General features: G+C 39.3%; 1 protein-coding gene and 1 long non-coding RNA gene across 4 annotated transcripts in view; one reads left to right on the top strand and one right to left on the bottom strand.

The window, feature by feature from the left end:
* The window catches only part of ITGA2 (integrin subunit alpha 2), a 67,900-nt gene that overhangs the window by 23,518 nt on the left and 21,019 nt on the right, over positions 1–23,363 (bottom strand). For 2 of the 3 annotated variants that reach the window (XR_004354358.1, XM_032674717.1), the window contains exons 3-14: positions 17,291–17,400; positions 16,251–16,342; positions 12,422–12,536; positions 11,826–11,953; positions 10,591–10,739; positions 9,365–9,515; positions 8,763–8,928; positions 7,758–7,831; positions 6,203–6,341; positions 3,691–3,836; positions 2,866–3,009; positions 295–498 (exon numbers count right to left, since the gene is read on the bottom strand). Coding sequence is in view for 2 of the 3 variants with exons in the window: in XM_032674717.1 (XP_032530608.1) it covers positions 295–498; positions 2,866–3,009; positions 3,691–3,836; positions 6,203–6,341; positions 7,758–7,831; positions 8,763–8,928; positions 9,365–9,515; positions 10,591–10,739; positions 11,826–11,953; positions 12,422–12,536; positions 16,251–16,342; positions 17,291–17,400 (1,618 nt within the window). In the remaining variant the exon portion in view is untranslated. Of the gene's footprint in view, positions 1–294; positions 499–2,865; positions 3,010–3,690; positions 3,837–6,202; positions 6,342–7,757; positions 7,832–8,762; positions 8,929–9,364; positions 9,516–10,590; positions 10,740–11,825; positions 11,954–12,421; positions 12,537–16,250; positions 16,345–17,290; positions 17,401–23,363 lie in introns of those variants that run through there. The other variant, XM_032674718.1, reaches the window with a different exon arrangement.
* Positions 3,737–12,170, top strand: LOC116780164. Its single transcript, XR_004354360.1, has 4 exons — positions 3,737–3,930; positions 9,423–9,498; positions 10,456–10,548; positions 12,043–12,170. It is a non-coding gene; the product is annotated as an uncharacterized LOC116780164 (long non-coding RNA).

Below are 23,363 nucleotides of genomic sequence, written 5' to 3'. Positions count from 1 at the left end.
TGGGTATCAAAAACAAATAGGAAATCAGCTGACTTCAGACTCAGATATCAAAAATTACCAAAAATGGTAAATCTTGCAAATGCTTTTCCTCTATATGGTTCAGTTATAAGCACGACAACATCAACCTGGGCATGCTGACAGCTGAAGGAAGGAGAAGCACAAAACTTGAAATAAGCCATGAGAATAACAGTACTCCTTTAAGAGGATGAAACACTACCCAATTAAACCATAGAAAAATCTTCCTTTTTCCTCTAGCAGATCTAAAGGCACTGATTATTATGCAAAATTATTTACCTGAGAATACTTGGTACGTATAGTCTTTTGAAATCCATTGTAAATATAAATTGCTCCAGAGTTTTGGTTTTCCAGTGGAGCACCTATTACAACATCATTAAAGCCATCCAAATCAATGTCTGCAAGCACTGCAATCGCTGATCCAAAGCGTGCATTTTCTGACCCCTGTGGACCTTCCAAGAGTTCTTGTTGATCCAAAATTCTCTTTAAAAATTGAAAAAGAAGAAAAAGGAAAAACACAGCTATCATTGCACCAGATTAGACATCGGAGCAGTATCTATGTGCATTGTTTTTTTATTTCTGTTTTCCAGTACATTTCCCTTGGACAGCTCAACACTGAATTCCTTCCCCATTGTATTGCCCATTCAGTTTGCATTATGTCTCAAAGTCCTGGCAAGAATTACACAGCAAAATCAAAGCATCCTATGCAAAGTACTAGCAGCAAGTATAACCATATGTATGAAGCTTAAATGCTCTCACTGTCCTCATCTGACTGTTCTGAAAGTTTCACAATACATTGAAAAATACAGTTTCCAGTTTTGGATTACCAGTTTTTATGCAGAGGGAATGGAAATTATGTAACTGGACATAATTCTTTGAAACAGAAATGGAATTTCCTTACTGAACTAATGCAAAAAACATGTGTCCAAATGATATAAACTCCTGACCTCTCCAATGCCAATGAAGAAAGAAAGATTGGAGATCTTTGTAGTTAAATAATCCCATTTACACTAGATTAAATGCAACTCTGGCAACAGTGTTTTCACCTTTAACATCAGTTATTTCACTGTGCTTAAAATTTTAGAAATATCAGCCAAGTTATTTATTAAACATGACTAGAAAAGTATTACTCGTACAACATGGACAACTTGCAAAAACCACATTCTTCAAAAAAAAATTTAAAAAATCCTTCATTATTCTTAACTTCCAAATAATTTTAAACTGAACAATTGACAACAACTAAAAGTTGTAAGATAGTCTTACAATTTATTTGGCTTTCAAAAGACAAGGAAAAAAACCCTTTCATTTTTCTTTTCTTCCATATTTCATGTCTGATACCACAGTCACAAAGACCAATGTCAGCTACCAGCAGTACCACCTTCAGCTCCTGCATCTACCTTGAAATTGCCCTAGTGTAGTTTCCTGTTGCTTCATGATGGTCTGACTGTGAGATGCTGCTGAAGAGGATGGTCCTTCCTCTCTATTTGATTGAAATCTACCTAGTAAAGAGGCCATGGTCTGTTTTCTCTGATGGATGGCAGATATTAATTTACTTTGCATATCTAGATTTCCAGTGATTGAAAGACTGTTCAAAAGTGGCAGAGGGCTCAGGATGTTTAATATAGATATTCTGAAAACACCTACTACGGGTCTGAATAAAAAGCACCGTCAGTCAGGCATGAGACAAATAACACAGCTTCACTGAACAGAGGAGACAACAAGAGTAATAATAACCATCCAACGTCAGAGTCTACAAAACAATGCAGAAAACTGGTAGAAGAGCATTTCTTAGAACTGCTTTGGGACTACTGTCAGGTGTTGAACACATTTACCAAAATCAAATGGCAAATTAATTAGCAAAAGCCTTGAGATGGGTTTTTTTGAGATATGGCCAACTCCATGCTATATTAGTGTAAAGCTCCTATCACAATGCCTGACACCAGGACCAGGGAGACACTGAGAGCAGGCCCCTGACCACTAACAGTGCCTAGCTACTGCCTTGCTTATTGCCTCCACTTTGGTCTGTTCCATCAGGCTCATCATGGCTAGACTTCGGGAACGAAGATTTGGGAGGGGCTCTACCCACGTTTGTTACAAGCACACTGGCAGCTAAAAAGGCCAGTGTGAGACAGGCATGTCCAGTTGCAAAAGGCACAGCAGAAAGACTCCTTAGGTGGTATATTCTGCAGGGCACGATTCTTTCTGCGTTGTCTTTTCTCCTCGAGAGTGATCCTGTGTGCGTTCTCAAAGGAAACAGCAGTGTTATAGATGGTGTGTCTCCAGACCTCCTGATTGGAGGGCAGAGTAGACCAGTTATGATGATCAATATGGCCAAGGCTGAGATGTTGTTTCAGGGAGTCCTTGTATCTTCTCTTTGGGGCTCCTCTCTTGCAGCAGCTGGTGGCAAGTTCACCATAAAGCAGGATCTTAGGGAGGCGGTGGTCCTTCATCCTGGAGATGTGTCCTGCCCAGCGCAGCTGTGTTCTCAGCAACATGGCCTATTCCATCAGGCTAATTCCCAGATTACATGCACAAGCAGTTCTGGGGAAAGCCTGCAGCTGCTACTGAAAAGCACAACAGGTGAGGTGGCACTGGGAAGGCCTCCACCCATGGTCTTCTAAAGAGTTAGGCTTTGAACCATTCGCCCCTGCCCTTATGCCACATCCCAGGAAAAGCACATGCTCTGTGTCTTATTAGAAAAAATATCACTCGAAATATTTCTAACACTTTGAAAAGATTCACTGAAAGTGACTTAGAGATACTGAAGAGGCCAATGGCCTCTAGCATGCATATGGCAGTCTGCTTTGAAAGAAGTTAGCCCTAGGCAATGCCAGCATGAGCCACTGTTACCTTTGTGACAGAGAACATGTAAACTCTTCCTTCTTCTTTCTTCAGGTCATTCATAAACATTGGTGCACCCACAAGCAGCACATCTGTCACAGAATCCCTGTTGACGTCCACTGAACACACCACGCTGCCAAAGTAGGAGCCAATCTGAAATCAGTAATAAATGGGTCAGGATTGTATGTGGACTTTGTAAAACGTGTTTTAGCATCTGACTCAGAAAATTTACATCCAGTAATATTCCAATATGACTTAATGAAACTGCCTGTTGATGAATGAAATTACTATATAACATAGTCCAGTGTTTGAAGAATCTTATCTTTACCATGTGTCCACTGTTTCTATCCAGTAGCTGCTGCTATGGCTTTACCACTAAGCAATACAAATGCCAACAGAGAGTAAGCTATGGGAGGTATATTTTTTATATCTGTGCACATGAACCTACCCAAGCTTTGATCTACTCTCACACTTGTCTTACAGATGAAACCAAACTCACTGCTCTTCTCCAAATAGACAAAAAGAGATCTGAGTTTTCAGATCTCTCTTTTGATGTTGTCTACTTCACAGCTTCTCAGGCAGAGTGGAGTTCACTGAGTATCTATATCCCAATTAGAACTGTTGATAGAATGATACATTATTTAGCTTTGTACATTATCTTTTACCACTCTTTAAGAGTTACAGTTGACTTTGTTGAAATAGTCTAGGGGCAGAGAAAAACGGATTCTAAATGCTTTGCAAGAAAGTGGAATTTTCAAAACAAATTACAATTTACTGCTGGGTCAATGAAAAGAGATGCCTAAAAGTCTGCATTCATGACCAAAATATACTTGCCTGCTCGCCTCTCTGTGACTGTACAATTGCAATGTTACCATCACTGTCAACATCATAAACCACCACTCTGCCAGTGTAGTTGGATCTTGGTGCACCAGCAACAAAATAGATGGAGCTCATAGTTGAGAGAACAGCAACAGAATAACCTGGGGTAGAAGCCAACATTTAACATGTGTGAGAGACCATTAATTACAATTCATCAGTTGGTTATCCATAAAGGGCAGAAGATGAGTCAGTCTGGTATATTAATCACAGAGAATGATGCTTTCAAGATGGGAAGTTACACAGTCACATATGCATAAAATTTGCAATATACTTTGGACAGAACAATGACATACAGATCAAGTTGAAACAGGTTTGCAGAATAGAGTGTTTTAGCCTATTCAGTAAAAAACACAGACCACAGAAATGTCATGCTTGTGAAGGAGATAGGAAAAAAAGCACAAAGAGTATCTTTGGAAAAAAAGAAGTAAAGAGAAACATGAGATGAACATTTGGGCCAGCCTTCAAACTAGGGAGGAACACCTAGCTTCTGCAAAGCTTGCAATGCATTTTCCCACAGCTTACCAAACCACAGCCCAGTGCTTTAGCTGAATAGAACAGGCTATATCAATAGCTTGTCAGCTGAAGGGTTGATTGAACTTCTTTTAACATTTTAATCCTCATTACCATTATTCTAACATTATTTGCTTTGAGGAAACATAATACTGAAAATATTTTAAACATGTATTAGCACTATAAATCTAGCATTAGTACATACCTCACTTTTCTGTGGTTTAATTAAAGCAAATTTATTTTTAACAGTAGAAAACAAAATTGTTCTGTATAATTCCACAGTCAAACTGAATAACAAAATGCCAGTGATTGTACAGAAAATGCAGATCTCTAGTAAGCTGCAGGACAATATGAGGAACAAAAATCTAAAAGGATTATGCCTTGATCTTTACATATACCAGTCTACTTCATATTTTTGTTCAGACACTGTTTTTCTAGGGTGAGAACATCCTTTGTGACTAGAAGTTCAATGAGCAACAATGAAACATGATTTTATTCTGCAATTTAAGGACACACATTCCCGACTAATATAGTAGGCAACCATTTGAAGTGAGAGAGTGCAGTGCAGAACAGGGATCAATCTAGCAAGCTGTCATGTGGTAGCACCTCTTAAACTTGTGCTCCCACAAGCTGGTGAGAGAGAGCTGGTATGGAGAGCTACTAGTGGGGGACAGAAGGTGGAAGGGAAATGAAAAGACAGAAAAGGCAACAACATTGTTTTCTCCAAAAAAGATTGAAGTAAATACTCTAAAACTGCCATGTAGAGAAAGGAAGTGACCTGACCTTTTAAAAACTATTATAAAAAGGAAGTAAGAGAAAGTCTGAAGAGGTCACACATGAAAAAAAGCTACTCCTCATTAGGCTGGGTTTAGATTATTTGTTGTTTTGGATTCAAGTAATGCTGAGTCATAGGGGAAAAAAGAGTACGTTAGTTGCAAAAATAGCATCTTATTTATAACTTTAAGGAAGTCACAGGTGTTTAATGTAGTAGCATATTCAGGGATAAATCATCAGAGCAGGCATGTTGAAGGCTTGCAGAAAACATTTCAGTGAACTGAGAATACAAACTGACTGGCTTTATTGGGTCACAAAAATGTGTCAAAGAATACACATGGGAATTAAAAATAAAACCTCTATTAAATGGTAGCAATATTTCTAAAATTATAAACTGAACTGGAAAAGGCCAAGAAAATAGCAAGCACATATGAAACAACAGCAAGTCAATCAGCTTCTCATCCACATGGAACTGGGGAAGAACATACAAATATAACAGAAAGGACCCATAATGATTCACTAGGCAGTTTTTTCAAATCCCATGATTTATTATGCCTCTGTGACTGTGGTGGTTTTGGCTGGGATATAGTTAATTTTTTTCACAGCAGCTGGTATGGGGCTGTGTTTTGGATATATGCTGGAAATAATGTTGAAAACAGAGAGATGTTTTAGCTGAGAGGGCACACTGCCAGGACAGCTGACCCCAGCTCACCCAAGGGATATCCTATCCCATAGAGCATCAAGCTCAGCATACAAAGCTGGGGGAAGGAGGAGGAAGGGGGTACGTTCAGAGTGTTGGTGTTTGTCTTCCCAAGTCACTGTTACGTCTCTCTCTCAACTCACAAATTCACTCACTTTTACTGTTCTGACTCTATCCCCCATTCCACCAGGGGGAGTGAGTGGCTGTGTGGTGCTTAGCTGTTGACTGGGGTTAAACCACACCAGTGACACAGTCTGATTTTTTTTCAGTTTACCACATTGATATGAGTAGAATTTAATAACACAATAAAGACCTCATTCAATGAACTGTTGTCCAGTAAATTAAATATTTTCCAACTGAAAATTCTTTTCATATTCTCAAATCAGTTTGCAACAGGGATATGGCTAGAGGAGAATTTTCCAAGTACTTTTCTATTTTAATTAAGCTTCGATAAATTTCCAAATTTGTATTTCAGCCCCTTACCTAGATATGAGCTATGATTTCTGTCCTGTAGAATCTTCTCAAACACATGGCTTGGAAAGGTGGTGACTCTGTCTGAAGATTCCTGTACTACTGTTCCACTCCAGTCATAGGCCCCAACAGCACCCAGCAGCAGAACATCCTTCAAAAAAAAAAAGTCAACATTTTAGAACTACCTGATTTAGAAAGAGTGTGAGCAAAGCTTAAGTTATCATAGATAATTTTCTATATCACTGTGTTTAAAACAGTGATGTACAATCCAAAGACTGCAGGCAGTTGACTGGAGCTGCTTATAGTTACCACTTCCATGCAGGACTTCACCGCCCTATTAAGAGGGATTATCACCCCTCTCCTGCAAGAGGATAAGTGACCACTTTAGTTCCCACAGCACTGCAACTCAAGATAAAATGGGTTTATTAAAACACAATTTCCTAAGTCTGTCCACCCTGGGGTTGGGCTTGCTAGGGCAATGCTTTTATGCACTCATGATCCTCAGAAGGTTGAGGATCATGCAAACAAATCTGTGAGAAAAAGCTAAAGCCCCCTTTTTGACAACAAAAGTGCCAATGACAGCACACAAAAGCTGATAGATACAGAATAGCTGATACAGGACATATACAAGAAATAGATACAGAATTTCATTCTTTATATGAGGAGATGTTCTTGAGAGAACAGTTAAACCTAAACTCCAAATTAACATGGCTTATTATACAGAACAATTCATACAGAAATACTTAGTCTTAGACTTGTACATAGAAAACAAACACAGTTTAGTTTATTCAAATTATTAAAATTCTTCACTGAACTGAAGAATTTCTATAACTCTACTGTTATAGAAAACTACAATAAAACTGGATGTGTAATTTTCTTGAAGGAATGTCCAAATGTTTCTTATTTCCTAGCATCAAGTGCTTCATAATTTAAAACTTTAATTTGTGCAAATACTTGTAAAAATTATTTCATTCATCTTTAAGGGCCATAAAAAAGAAACAACTTTCTTGTATTTTCACTTGAAAGTTTATTGAACCACACTTGAGTTTTACAAAGAGGACCTATTTGGTCAAGATAATCTTAAAATTTATTAGCATTAAATATATCCGATTTATGTTCTTTCTAATTTCTAAATGAAATATTATTAATTTTATAATTAGTAAATTATTTTCCGACTTGATTTATTTATATTTTGGTGACTTCCGAGAAATATACCAGACTCACAATGTAGTTTCAATTCGTCTGAGTTACTCAAGTCCAAGATACAAACATGGAACAACTGATTTTTCCCTGCTACATGAACTCAGAAATCATGGAAATCATTGTACTAACACATCTCAAAATCATTAAATGAAAGAAACTGTTATTCAGGGTCGCATATTAATATATATTTTTTCATCTATTAGTGGCATTCAAGTACAGGAAAAATTAAAAGAATAATTTGACATTCACCTGCTTGTAAAAAAGATCTTAAAATTGGACAATGTGCTTTATTACTCTTATTTTGTTGCACTCATGTCTACATAATTACATCTACTTGTATCATTAAATAATTATATTCACATACCTTTTTTTGTGAGTAATATGCACTGAAGCCCACCTGTGACATTTCCATTTGGAAAGTATCACCTTGATCAGTACCTGGTAAAACAGATATCCACATGTGGTTAGCCCTTTAGAGCCACAAAATACCCAATCTTACTGCCTGTGAGTTTAGCTATATAGGGACTGTACATATCCACCAATTCTGCTAAAGCATTTACAAACAATGGAAATCAGAGCTGATAAACTATAGAAAATTTGGAGGCTTTAACGGGAAATTGATAAAATGGATAAAATTGATTCAATTCAGGTACTCAGGAAAAAGCAAGATAAGGAGCTCAACCTATCCTCTTACTTTGACTAGCAGCATGGGACCAGTAAAGAATAGATGGGGTGACAGAGAAAGGAAGTTCCATCCTGAGTACAGGAAGGCTGCAGCTCATTAAGGAGCAAGGTCTGAATATAAATTAAAATTTAAAAGCTGGCTTTGGGGGTGACAAAGTGTCTTCAAGTCACCTCTGCAACACCTTCCTCCAAACAGTACACAAAAGCACGGGTGATGTTAGGGATTGAGCCTGGTAGGCATCACACAGATTGTACTACTGTAGCTTTTCAGTTCCTAAATCAGTAAGCAAGTCTTCTAATTTGCTTTTTAAATTTACAGTTGCTTAGCATTCACAGAGGTGCAGCTGACAAGCATAAAGATGATGGTAACAGTTCCAAATACATTTGGACACATATAGACAAACCCCCATGCCTGAAGCCTATGATGAACTGATAGAAATTTTCATCAACTGGGAAATGTTTTCCGCAAACTGCAAAAACTAACTTGAAGCTTGTGCTTATTAGGGGTGACGTAGCTGGGAGAACACCTGTGCAAACCAGAGCCTTCCTGGTGAGCAGGGAGTAGCCTGCAGCTCTAGCTGCCTCTCAATTTCACAATCCTACTCTAAGCTGAAGTTAAATAAAATTCTCAGCTTGTCAGCTGGGAGAATCTGATCTAATTTTTCAGAGACACTGAGTATTTTACCTTCTATACTAAAAATGCGCTCTCCAAGTGTTCCTGCTTCTTCCAGCAGTGCAGCCTCAGATGACACATTGAAGAAATACTTGTCTGTTGGATGACTAGCAATTCCCTTGATTTCTTTAATTAAGTTTTTAGTATCAAGTTCATGCCTGATTAAGTATCCCAAAACCTTGGGTAAAAAAACAAACAAACAAACAGCAAAATGAGAAGAGTGAAAAAAATCATAGTGTTACCCCATTTCCTTCTGTATTATTTGAGCAAATATTCTACATATTAAAAAAAAGAACCATCTTCATTCATATTACTAAATTGCTTATCAGACTGTATTCCTATGCAAGGGAGCATTCAGATAGGAATAATACATAAAACGTGGTAAAAGAAAAAATTATTTAAGTTGCTCAGGAAACACTAGTCTTGCTCTTTCAGCCAGTAAAGAAGACTAGTATTTCACTAGTTTATAAGGATTAATCTGATTGCATTTCAGTCTCACCAGTGCAACAATGCATGCATTATATAGTGCTTATGTATAGAACATGCCCTTTCATACATGCACAACAAAACAATCTTTAAAAATTGCAATATTATTTAATTTTAGTATTACTTACAGCAATGCCAAATCTGGTTATATTGTCTTCATTGCATTTACCTATCACTGTTTTCAAGTTGGAGCCATCATGTGATTCACCGTCTGTCACAACAACCATTACTTTTGTGGCTGCTGGACGTCCTCCCGCTTCAGGTGAGAAGGCATATTGTCTGTTATAAAACATACATGTCAGTCTATAATGGATGGAATTCAGTAAATATACTGTAATGAATATGTCCATCACTGGTTTAGAACAAGGTGCTTCTGTAGTGGATTTTTCTTTGTGAATTAACAATCTGCAATAAGAATTTTCAGTTATGCTCCTGATAACTTCTTCACGAACCACTGCTCAAAGAGCCTTAAGAAATGTACAAAGGATTAGAAGATAAAAATAGTAGGACTGGAAGAACTGGATAGTAATTCTGATAGAAATGTAAATTCCCTGAAAACCAAATTTTTTTTTGTACAAATATTTCTAAATGAAAAGTGGGTTTTGTTAGAACTACTTAAGTTTTATGACACCAGAAACTGGCATCACCACGTTCAGAAAAAAGTGGAGGAGAATTAATTATAGGCTTGTCAACACTACTGCAAATATTTACTCCATTGATGGCTGAGTCTGCTCTTAAAAAAAATTTTCAAGGCCATTTGATTCAGCATGCATTTTGGTCTAGAGTTCTGTCCTTGATTCATCTTAAAAACAGCATCTTCCTGTTGAGAAACAGACCTGGTTTGTATACGTATTCAGAGTCATAGAATATTGTTTTAAGCTTCTCCTACTTTTCATGCTGCTGGTGCTGCTCTGACAAACTGACAACAGAGAAGAGGTTTTGTTTTCTCTGCAATCAACCAAAGCCTGACCTACAAACACCAATCTCACAGGCCCAACTGAAACCCTGGATAAACTTTTACTTCTTTCAGTGGTTTTGTATCTTTCCTAAAACCTTGTCCACTGTGTTTGATGCACTGTCATGTTTAAACATGTGTGACAGAAAAAGCAACTCTGTTGGGTGCCAGAATTACGTTAGTGTAACGTTTAACCCAATGTTTAACAACCTGCTTTTCAGCAAGTCTAGTTTACATATTCCTGTATCATTCTGCAATGACCAGGATTCTGCCTGCCACTGGGAACCTACTCAGAGGCCCTGAGCAAATTGTCTCCTGGTGGGAATGAAATTCAGGATGTTCTCCTTGCTGTTTAAGGTAAGTTACAATAGTTGCACAGTAATCATCAATGTGTCCCACCTTGCATTGTCAATGGCTTTGAAAGTATTAGTGAGATCTCCTCCCTTCTGAGATGTTCTCTCCATTGCTTTAACAACCTCATCCTTTGTTTGATACGTATTCAAGTTGAAGACTACACGGGGATCATTAGCATACTGAATTAAACCCACCTATGCAATAAAAAAATTATGTCAGATTATCATGAATTACAATTAGTTACATAGAACCATGATGCTTACTTATATCAAGTTGGAATTAAAGCCCTGCAGATGCACATGAGGTTATCGTTTTCTTTCAACATCAATTAATATTAACACGTGGAAAACAAAGAAAACTAAAATGCTCTTGCACCTTATATCATTTATTATGGACTACAATATCCTAATGCAAAAATATGAAACAGCAGACATTAAATGTTTGCTTGGTTACTTCTGAAAGAGTTTATGGATAGTAACAATATGAGGAGCTCTGGGAAAAATAAGAAAATAGCAAAAATTCTACAAGCTGACAGCACCTCACTCTGATCTCTTCTAAGGAAGTCCTAAAGATTGGTTACTTTGCAGCATTGCAAACCCTATTTATTTTTAATATAGGGTTTAAAAAAAAAGAGAAGGTGCTAAAGGTGAGATTCATAAAGAAGGAAGCCTAGCTTTTAAGCACCTCATTTCCAAAGCACCCAAGGAAGAAGGCAGCCTTTGGGAGAGAGGTTTCCAGTGCCCTGGTCTTTATTCCCAGAGCTGTTTATGGAAAATGGACAACTGTAAAGACAGAAGGCAATAAAATTTTCCTTACCATCACCAAATTAAAAGGAAAACAGAACTCGAAAATCAGTTAGTAACCCAGAAGGAAAAACTCCTTTTTTAAAGATGCAGCAGTTGGAAAGTAAGAGCTGTATGAAAGCCCATTAAAAACCTGTTTTACTTTAATCACATCCCAACAGACTACATTTTAACTACTTTTACACCAAATGAATGAAAGAGATCTGATTCACATACGTATAACCTAGATTTCTATTTCAGTTGGTTTATATTTCGAATTAAATTACTAATCCCTTTTGAAATAGGCTAGCTGTGATATAAAATCCTCAACACTGAATAGGATAACTGCATAATCTGCAGCTTTGGGGGAGGTACTGTAGTTACACTAAATCACATTTGGTTACTTTTAAAATTCGTTGGTTTTGTTTTGTTTTGGGTTTTTTGGTGTTTTGCTTTTTTTTTTTTTTTTGGTCTTTCTCAAGTATGTCTTTGACTTACCTGGGTCTTGTTAAGGCCTATGTCTAAGCCTTGTACAAATTTTTTCAAAAATGCCCTCACTGCATCCCAGGGATAAATGCTGTTTGACTCATCACAAACCACGACCACATCTATAACAGAGGAACACCCTAAAACAAAAACAAAAAGTGGACATTAAATGCACTTGCAGTCTCAATATACCCTTCAGCTAAATCCAAAGGTTTATTTCTTTATTTAGGTCTCACACAGGCAACACTTCAGATCAGAAGGCTTTGCCAGAATGAGGACTCAGAAGAAGTGTATGCAGGTTTGCAGCCTGGACTGGTGCAATGCCTCTGAATACAGAGGAGCAAGACCATATTCATATCCGCATTGGGTCATGATTTTTCAGTCCTTATGTATCTATCACAGGACTTTGCTTTTGGCACATACATTTTTTAAGAAATCAAAATCAACCGTCCCCAACACAATGTAGCTTAACTCAATCTGATATTGGTTTTTGGTTGGTTTTTTTTTTTTTTTTTTGGTTTTTTGTTTGTTTGTTTGTTTGTTTGTTTTAGTTTTATTTTTTTGTTTGTTTTGTTTTAATTGATTCCGTTTTGCACACGTTGCCTTACTTTGAACAGCAGGAGAAAAGCTTCTTAGGATCTGGAAACTTGGACTGATTTCAGAACAAACTCCTGTTGCATAGTATTGTCTTCCACACTGCTGTGCCCACAAGGGACCACAAGTCTTAAAAATAACAACAACAACAAAAAAAAGAAACTATAAAAATAACAAAGTATTTGTCTCACCGTATCTACAATACAAACTCACAACAAGCAGGACTACAGGCATATAGGTACAAACCCACAACAAGGAGGACGAGAAGCATATAGGATTAGGGGAGCCCTCTTGGGTTACCAGGCCAAATCCCTTCGGTCAGTGTAGCCGCCATCACAGGCTTTCTCACGGGGAGGTTTTCCCACCCGGGATGACCCCAGTCCCGCAGCATGGGCGCAGTTTTCCTGCTCCCTCGCTGCCGGCCCGGGCCCTCCTGCCGAGCAGGCCGCGCTGCAGCGCCGCCCGTGGCCGCCAGGTGGCGGCAGCGCCCCGGGCACGGGGCTGGTGGTGACACGGACAGCGCGGCCGAGAGCTCGGCCCTCACGGCTGAGCCTTAGGGGAGCCGCGTTCCTGAGGGAAACTCGCTTTGCCAAAATATTTACCAGTTAAACTACATCATCTCCAGTGGGACTGCAGCCTCACAGTGAGCACTGCCCCCTCTTCTGCCGCACTAAAAGAAATAGGTTGACCCCGGCCTCTCACGCCCCTTGGCTACATGTTTCATTGCCTTTCGTGGAAAATAATCCCGCTTTCCTGATGAAAACCATCTCTGTAACAAGAACTGAGCTGGCCGCATGAAAACCACAGCTCTGATATCAGAAGAGTAGGTATGAAAGCACCTGGACAAAAAAAATATTAAGACAGTATTTTGTCATGAGGATGGGGAGGCAGCTGGATATGGGTATGGGGGGGGGAGTATATTTCCTTCTAAAAGAAAATAATATTAGGAACCCAGGAAAAAAAAACAACACACAAAACCAAACACCTCTACATAACCTCTGTCCAACAGTTCTGTAAGAAATGATAGCTTCTTTACATATTCTCTGGTTGCCCTAGTCAGGAGAGTCTGGTAAACAGAGGATGTACCACCTCTATTTAGGAAGAGAAGGATAACAGCAGTATCACCCTTTTCTCGAGAATATTGTGGGGGAGGGGGAGTGGAAGGTAATTAAGGTCAAAAGTAAATGAAAAATATAGTCAGACTACACTATCTTATGTATGACTAACCTGTCACACATCCCACTGTCCTAAGATATTTGACCAGACAGCAGATTTTGTAGATGAGAGAAAGGAAGTGTATCTACATTATCAGATCTTGAGTTAAGTGCTCTTTTTAGCTGCCACATGAGGCATGATTAGTTTTTACTGGGAAAGACAGATTTTTGAGAGGTAAAAGGTACAAAATAAATCATCTGTATTGGTAACTACAAAGCTGGAGGAGAGCTACTGGCCCTTAAATTTCTTTTGAGATCAATCTCATTTGCCCATTTTCTAATTTTCTTCTGTATTGGTGGTAAGTCAGAACTGTGATGTCACTATTGGAAGAAAAAGCAAAAAAATGTTCTAATAATCTTTGCTGATCTTCACTTAAAATGGGAAAAACTCTAATGTTCTAGCATTACAATCAGAAATTTAAGATGTATCATTAACGCAGGGGAAAACTGGGAGACTGCATATCAAGGACTGATGAACTTGAAAGGTGGAATGTTAGAAAGGGGCATAGACTTGACCTTCAGGACTTACGTTAAGAAATATGGACATAAACTGGAAGGTCACTGAATGGAAGAGAGAGAAGCAGACAGTGGCTGATTTGCAGGGTGACCATATGCACAGAGCCAGCATGCAAAGCAAATATGCCTTAATGATGTGTGACAAGAAGCGCTTGCTGTTGAGCTGGGGAAATACCGAATACACTGTATAATGCCCTGGAAAGACTCATGTGGAATACAGATTAGATCTGGCCACTCCTGTTTGAGAGAAGTTTATTTTAAAAAGCACATTTCAGCCAAAAAACTCTATGTTTGTTTAACAAAGCAAAGGACAAAGGAGAGCGATTGTGAGGTGTCAAATATAGAAGGGAGATTTTACATGCAAGTAGATTGGAGCTGTTTCTTTCAACTAAGGTGCAGCACTACCCCAAAACCAAACTGATAGACACTTAAATGAGAACTTCAAAAAAACGTTGTTAACCGTCAGTGAAATTCTTAAGCATGTCTCCAACAGGACCAAGCATGCCTCAGAAAAATGTAATGAGCGTGTGGGAAATGACTGCCCTGTACTTAGGATACCTGTGGGAAGCATTCACATGGCATCAAACAGATGAACCAGCTACGGCACAGACTCTACAGGCTGCGTCATGCCCCAGGCAAGCAGCCCAGGGCCTGGGCAAGGAGCAAGTGGATGGAGGCTGAGAGGGGAGCAGCCACAGGAGGAAGGAGAACAGTGAGCTGGGAGGAGGAAGCCCTAAGCACAGCCCAAAGAGCCCATCACAAAGGCCAGCTGCCACAGAGTCCCAGAGCAAAGTCCTGGCTGGCAGCAGTGTGCAAGTATGAGCAGGCATTCTACCCATGTAGCCCAATACTTGCCACAATTGTGGGCTTCTGATACATGTTGAGGCTGAGTCACAGATAAGCACCTGTCCCCAGTATCCCATTCTCCATATGTCAAAAAGAACTCCTGTTGCCAAAGACACGGCTGTTCACGTCTTACCAGTCAATCTTTTTTTTCATTTTTCCTTCATGCAATTTAAGGACGGTCCATCAGTAACACATAGATCAGGAAATTCTTTTTGACTGAGAGAATTTCAAATATTATTAGAAAATAGAACCTTTCCTACATGAAACATTTTAAAACACTGCAGTTACTGATACTGATTAAAAGTGGGTATTCATGGGACATCATTAATGGTAATTAAAAGTATTATTCAAGACAATAAGATTTTTTTAAATCAGTACCTTCTCAAACCAAGAATCAAGAAAAGCACTCTTGCTGTATTTTGAAGTTATGAATAACTTTACTAACTGCAAGGGCATTGGAATTAGGCCTACTTTTAAGTACTTCAGTGAACTGGACTATGTGTTAATGAATATAATAAATATTTGGATACTTTTGTGATTACTAGGAAGATACAACTGAAAAATGCAAAGCTTAAAGAGAGCCTCAAAGCTCTTTTACTTGTAATTTATTGTTCCAGTTATTTACTGCACATGGCTACAATGTACACATCAAACTGAAATAAACCTATACAGCAACAGTTTTCATGCTTATGATTAAGATTATAAAAAAAGCATATTAAACAGGCATTCACTTCCTTTCAATTAAGAAATCTGTTTCACAGGCTCCAAGGACAGTTGTTTGCAGCATATACACACAGAAAATGCATCCTCCTCCAGCTCACTAACCAAATGAAACACTTATTAAATCCAAGGGACTAGAAATCCTAACACCTCAGCAGGATAGTCCCTGTGCAAGTGCATATGGTGGAGGAGAGATCACGTACAGTCTTTTGAAACACAATCAGAACTATAAAAGATTCCCCCAAAGAATATAATGATGGAAATATTCCTGCCTATATCGTCCAATTTAAATTACTGAGTCTTTAATTATAAGCCCTTCCACAGGATGTTCAGATAAATGACACAGGAGAGATTTCAAAATTTTCCTGATTTTGGACCCTAGGTAATGACAGCAGTATGGAATATTTTAAAATATGCAAAAGATGTACTAATCTATGGTACATAATAAAATATATTTAGCTTGGTCTTATAAAAAACGTAGAGAACTCTGGTTTCTTCATTCACCTCAGGCATTTCTGTGTATACTGAATACAATCTTGATACATACCAAAAATCCTCCCGTTTTTGAGTTCTGTATCAGAGTCAAGCCCAGGTTCATGTCTTCCTTTATTTCAGTCACATTTGGAATATTTATTAAAGCTGAAATAAAATGAGATTACGTAATGACAGAATAATAAATAAGATGTAGAAGCAATTTAGTAAGTTAGAATTCCTTTACAAAAACTTGATTTCTCAGAATCAAAGATGCCTTTTCCAAGTGGCTGCATACAATTCTGAGACAAAAGAAACAAAACCCAATCTTTGCAAAAAAAATTGCTATCCATTAACTATAGAGATGAATCAAGTATGGCCATTTAAGAGTATCTGCCCTCATGGAAGCTGAAGGCAAAAGAGAGAAAGAAACGCACTATCTATTGCCTATTTTTGGCTGGCTGAGTAGCTGCAGCTGAGCAGCTACTGTTACATTCCTCAGGACATTCTGATCCAGTTATCAGGCTTTAGACAAAAACTTGGAAGGGGGGTGGAGGGCAGAAATACTGTGCATCACAAAGAAACATAAAGTAGGCATCTCAGCCTGCTCTGCTGTCCCGTATTTTCACTGTATCCAAACGTGAACGCCATTTTATACTTAGTTTGCAGACACACATCCCCATACCTGGCCTGGGGAAGATAGAGACACTCATCGTCCCATCAGCCCACACCAGGATGCCAGCAAGGAGCCCTTCAATGACACAGAGCCCTGGTTCAGCTGGCTTAGGGACCTACAGCATTCCTGCTGTAGGGTCTGCTGTAGGGTCTGGAGGTTCAAGACCCCAGTGAGTGACACTTAGACCCCAGTGCCTCCAGCAGCTGGCACCACAGGCCAGATGCCCACACCCTGCCCTGACTCAAGTTGCAGGCACCAGTTTTTCCTCAGACAGACACTGGTCTTATCAGCAGCTGGCACTGTGTGCTTGCAGCACACCCCACAGAGATTGAGATTATGCAGAGAGCTAGTTAAGAAACGTTTTAATAAGTAGAGTGTCATCGTACAAAAATAAGTGAAAACTGAAAAATTGCAGGAAGACATTCCTGGTTACAACTTACCTTGTAAATTCAATTTTTTACATGTGGTTTTGGACGTATCAACAGGACATGCATAAATATCTCCAGTTCTGTTAGCAGGATAGCCACTCCAGGGTGAACCAACCAACAACCTGAAGTAACAGAAACATAGAATCAGCTGGGCTGGAAAGGACCTCCGAGATCATAAAGTCTAACCCTTGATCCAACACCACCGTGGTTACTAGACCATGGCACTAAGTGCCACATCCAGTCTCATCTTAAAAACCTCCAAGGACGGAGAATCCACCACTTCCCTGGGAAACCCATTCCAATGCCTGAATACCCTTTCTGTAAAGAATTTCTTCCTAATATCCAACCTAAACCTCCCCTGGCACAGCTTAAGATCGTGTCCTCTTGTCTTACTTCTGGTTGCCTGGGAGAAGAGACCAACCCCCCCCGGTTACAACCTCCTTTCAGGTCCTTGTAGAGAGTGATGAGGTCTCCCCTGAGCCTCCTCTTCTCCAGGCTGAACAACCCCAGCTCCCTCAGCCTCTCCTCACAGGACTTGTGTTCCAGTCCCTTCACCAGCCTTGTTGCTCTTCTCTGGACCTGCTCCAGCACCTCAATATCCTTCCTGAACTGAGAGGCCCAGAACTGGACACAGTACTCCAGGTGTGGCCTCACCAGTGCTGAGTACAGGGCAAGAATCACTTCCCTGCTCCTGCTGGCCACACTGTTCCTGATCCAGGCCAGGATGCCATTGGCCTTCTTGGCCATCTGGGCACACTGCTGGCTCATGTTCAGCTTCCTGTCAATCCAAACTCCCAGCTCCCTCCAGCCACTCTGTGCCCAGCCTGTAGCTCTGCATGGGGTTGTGGCCAAAGTGCAGGACCTGGCACTTGGCCTTGTTGAAGCTCATTCTGCTGGAATCAGCTCAACACTCCAGTCTGTCCAGGTCCCTCTGCAGAGTCCTCCTGCCTTCCAGCTGATCAACACTCCCCCTCAACTTAGTGTCATCTGCAAATTTGCTGATGTTGGACTCAATCCCCTCATCCAGATCATCAATAAAGATATTAAACAGAACTGGGCCCAACACTGATCCCTGGGGGACACCACTAGTGACCAGCTGCCAACTGGATGCAGCCCTGTTCACCACCACTCTCTGGGCCCGGCCCTCCAGCCAGTTCCTAACCCAGCACAGAGTGCCCCTGTCCAAGCCATGGGCTGCCAGCTTTTCCAGGAGAATGCTATGGGAGACAGTGTCAAAGGCTTTGTTGAAGTCCAGACAGACCACATCCACAGCCTTCCCCCCCCCATCCACCAGGGTCACCTGATCATAAAAGGAGATCAGGTTGGTCAGACAGGACCTGTCCTTCCTAAACCCGTGCTGGCTGGGTCTGATCCCTTGTCCTCCTGTAGGTGCTGTGTAATTGCACTGAGGATGATCTGCTCCATAACCTTGCCAGGCAATGAGGTCAACTTCATTAGGTCCTTAATGATACTGGAAAATTCAGCAGCATCACTGCACAGCACACCACAGATAAGAATAAAGATGCTTTCACAAGACACAGCACCTAGGGCATTCAGGAGTAGGAGTCTTCTCCAGAACTGTGCAAAAGCTTTACTTGCATGTCAATACACTGGATTCACCAAGGGCAGCTTCGGTGGAGAAGAAGGGGAGAGAGCTCAAACGTGTACTGTTTTTTTAATGTGTCAATATGTCATAGGTCAGAAGAAATACAGCAAAGATACTGAGATGCATAAAAATTTTAAAATATATATGTTGGGGATTGAGAGACAAATTACTTATTGTTCTATCAGTTAATCATTAACTGATTCCTTTTAAGTTATTCTTTTAACTGATAAGAAACATTTTCTACAGGATCTGCTTGGCAACAGTCAAACACTTTTGTCTGAACTTGAACACTACCACACCTTGATAACACTGAATCATAAAGAAAATACTGCAGGTAGTAACCATCTGCTGCATGAAGTCTGTAATCCTGAACAGGAACTTTAAGACTTCTGATAATTTGTGCCTGCAACACAAAGTGATTCTTGTTCTCTGACTCATTTCTTCATCTGCCATAATGTTTCCCCTCCAATATCTGCTCCTTGGACTCCTCTATTTATAAGTGAAAGCCTTCACAAAACTGTTATTTCACCTCCTGGCAATACTGCTTAAGAACACCTATTTTGCAACAAAACTCGCTGAAAGACTGAAGATGATCTCAAGGGATATAAAAAAATGAAACAGATGACTGAAAAGCAGGGACTGGTTATTTGCTCCAGCAACAATATGATTTTGCTTTTCAAACAGAACAATCCATGGTAGTAATTAATCCATTTTGGGAACAGCAAAAGGACAAGCAATGTCCTCGCAGAATATGGATTTCATTAGAATATGGAGTTTCATTAGAAATCATCTTTTTCAGTTGATCAATATGTTGCTTAAAGCAAAATTGTTGTAGTCTAAAATTTTATAGGTAGTTAATTCAAATATACCTTGCACTATAAAAAACCTCCAAATTTTCTGAAACTATTATATTTCGAAGCTATTGCTATATATCATATTACCTATCCAGAGATCATCTGATTTTACTGTTGCAATTTTATAGCTAGTTTGAATACAATGGCTATGACAAAAAAACCATCATTTTAGATGCACAAGAAAGAGTTTGAGACATTTTCAGCTTTCTCAAAGAAAATACTGCTAGCTGCATTTCCTTTTTTTTTTTTTTTTACTTTATTTCACCTCAATTAAACACAAACTTCAGAGCACACATAACATTATTCTGTTTACCAGTGGGGGTTCAATTTCAGATTCTATGTCTTGTGTGTCTGAATATTTTAAAAATGCATAACTCCTCAATTACCTTGTTCAAAAATGGTGATTTATGCAGGCTGCAGGAACAAGATTTTGTGTACTTTTAGCATCTCTAAACATGCAACTCAGGTTCATATAAATACCCTTCTATATAAAAACAAGCTACGTTACATTAGCTGCAAGAAGCCTCTGATCTTCTTGTTATTTTCTGAGTCTGTTTGAGCATTTCTGCACAGTGGAAACCAGAAGCATCACAGCTCTGGACCAAATAACCAAAGTTCATGAGAAACTACTCCACTGGTCATGTGCCAACCAAAAATATATCCTGAAAACACCTGCAGTGACACAGAGGGTTGGAGATGTCCATAGTGATTGACAGGTGTTGTGCTCTCCTGCCTTGTTAGGTACTACAGAGTTAGATATCGTTATAGAATTGGAAAAAGGGAGGGCTAGGAGTTTTCATGGAAACAGGAAACAGTTTTAAATGGACAGCAATGCTGCATGTGCAATATCTGAAACTAGATGAGCTTTTCAGCATCAACTGTCCAGCTGGACATTGCACTGTGTACATTTATAAATACTTGCATGTTTTTCCTAAGTTTCCCAGAAGGCAAACATATTTCAGAGTCCTTGCAGGATGACAGCTACTGTTCAAAGAATGACTTTATGTCTTTGAAATAGCCCCTGCAACCACCACATCTGGTCATGAAACTCACTGTAAATCTCTGCACTGCGCTGGCATTGCTCTGCAGCCACAGGTTATCCTGAGAGCCCAAAGCATGTAGTTTCACTCATAAACAGAGAGAGTACAAGAGGAGAAGAGGAAGAGAAGCATGCTAGACCACTGTTTGTCCCAAATCCAAGCTTAACTCCAGGTCTAACTCCAAGCCCTACTCCAACCCTCACCCTTGCTATTGGCATAAACTAGAGACAATCATCATCCACAGTTTGCTAAAAGCAGTTCTCTCCCTTTCAGCATGCACACTTGTGCTCATCCCATGAGCTTTATTTGGTTCCCATTTTCCCAAACCTCAACATTAACTTCAACTCAGACTTCTGTTTACACCAAGGAACCACCCTCTTTATACCCAATCCCCTTCTAGAACTTAATATTCATATGAGAATTTTACTTTTACTAGCCCTGAAACTAACCTTGTAGTTGTTCCATGATGCAAAGAGGAAAATATAAGACAAACAAGATGAACTTTTCTAATTTTAACCCCAAATTTAAGTCTATGCCAACTGTGCCCAAAGCAGACCTAATTTTGTCTTTAATTTAACTTGTACTCCTCATAGTTCATTGGAAGTTATTTTATTAACTTATTTTGCTGTATTTCTTATAGATTTGCAGGGTCTATGAATCTCAATGTCCACCTATGTTGTAAGCCAAAAAATGCCACTCCATACACAGAATGCAACACTTAGAACTGACTATTACTAGTTTCAGAAACAAACACAGCTATTAAACCCCTTCCGCTATTTGACTTAACTAGACTAACCTGTCACCAATACACACCTTAATCTACATTAGTAATCAGGAAGTCCCACTTGCCTTTGATAATGAACATAAATCATTACAGCAGAGAATTATGCAATACTGCTCTGGGAAAATGCATGTGTATCTTTCTGAAACATTAGAAGTGAAGACAGTATGTGGCTAGCATCCTGCTAACTACAAAAATATTTTTTACTGTGATAAAACAGGATGCACATAAGACAAAGTGAAACAGAATGTATTAGGAAAGAATGCAAGAAATGAGTACTAAAAAACTTAAAAATGCTTGTTTCCAAATAAACTGTGTCATGTGTATGTATTAATTAAGGGTCTTTTTTATGAGTTAAATATTTATTTTTACAAAACTTCCTTATGTGCCCTTGCAGACTGTCTTTACACAATACTATAGTGAATATAATGTAATATTGCCATTGATTTTACTACTCATCTCCTTAATCAGTCTCCAACACTGTATACAAAACAATGGAACTACATGAAGTCAAATAAAGTTCAGCAGCTATGCCCTACCACACAAGCTGCAAGAGTGGCAGATCAAAGTGCAACAGGAATTATTTCTGGGAAATTACACCATGACAAAGCTAGTAATCAGCAACGTGTGATGTAGCAGAAAGCAAAATCAGAATTCATAGTGAAGGGCTGAATTCTCAGCTGTTGTCAGAGCATGTTTTATATTTTCCTTTTTTTTTTTTTTTTACTTTTCATGCATTTGCTCTTCATTGCGGTTTTTTTTCCCCCCTGAACACAGAGATGGCCAATAGGAAAAAAAAGGTAGAAAGGATCTCTTAGACCATCTTCCCCTTTTTTTCTACAATTACAGGAAGCAATGAGTAGATATGAAGAACAAAAAATGCTTCTCTCCCTAAAACACTTCTCGTCGTCTAAAACTTTCGATCCTTTGAACAAGACTCAAAACTTCAAAATCTACAGCGAGCTGTGACAAGAAAGTCTGACTAATAAACTTGAAAGTCTAGAAAACAGCAGCCAGAGCTTCTCCAAGCAGGAAAAGGGCAAACTGCAGTGCATGCAGCTGGGGAAAGCAGAAGAGAGGTAAAGAACTCAGCATTAGAAGTGGTGCTGGCACAGATAAATTGGAGCTGTAACAATGGCAGCTTTCTGTTAAAAAAACTACCCTCCTCAAAAGAAATGGCCCTCCTTATTAAAATCAGAAAGCTTTGAAAATGTCTGAAGACACATATGGCTAGGAAAAAGCATTTTAACAGCTATATACAGCTATTCAGTCTTCCTCACCTGAGACAGACATAAATCCAACTCTCAGCGTGGAGTAAGTACTGTTAAGAATGTACTGTCAGCTTCTGCTCAGGGCATGCACATTCAAGAGGAACTGACAGGGTACAGTCTGGCTTTCTAAAAAAATTATGTTTCAAAAGAACAGAGATTTTGGTCTCAATTTAAGATTCAAATACAGATGACCTCACAACAGGGAGAACCAGAGCGTAAACTGAATGATATTTCTGCGATGGCTAATTACTTGTGTGGTGGACTGCTTCAACTTTTCTAATTGATGAGTTTCTTTGGTACTCACAATTTTCCCTCAGTTCATTATAGAGCTCCTCTTTTGAAATTCCCACCAGACACTGTGAAAAGCTTGAGCTGTGCTTGACTTGCAAGTCTGTCCTTATTTTATGAGCGTCACATGCCATCAATGCCCATCAGTGCACAGCAGATTGGTGCCCAATCATCCTGGATCATGTGACTCCACAAAAAAAGGCTGCCTTGTTGGTTTGTGTCACAGCGTCCCAACATGTACCAGC

This window comes from Chiroxiphia lanceolata, chromosome Z, assembly GCF_009829145.1.
Source record: "Chiroxiphia lanceolata isolate bChiLan1 chromosome Z, bChiLan1.pri, whole genome shotgun sequence".
NCBI lineage: Eukaryota > Metazoa > Chordata > Aves > Passeriformes > Pipridae > Chiroxiphia > Chiroxiphia lanceolata.
Note: the sequence above shows the minus strand (reverse complement) of the source record. Positions and strands in the feature narration are given on the sequence as shown.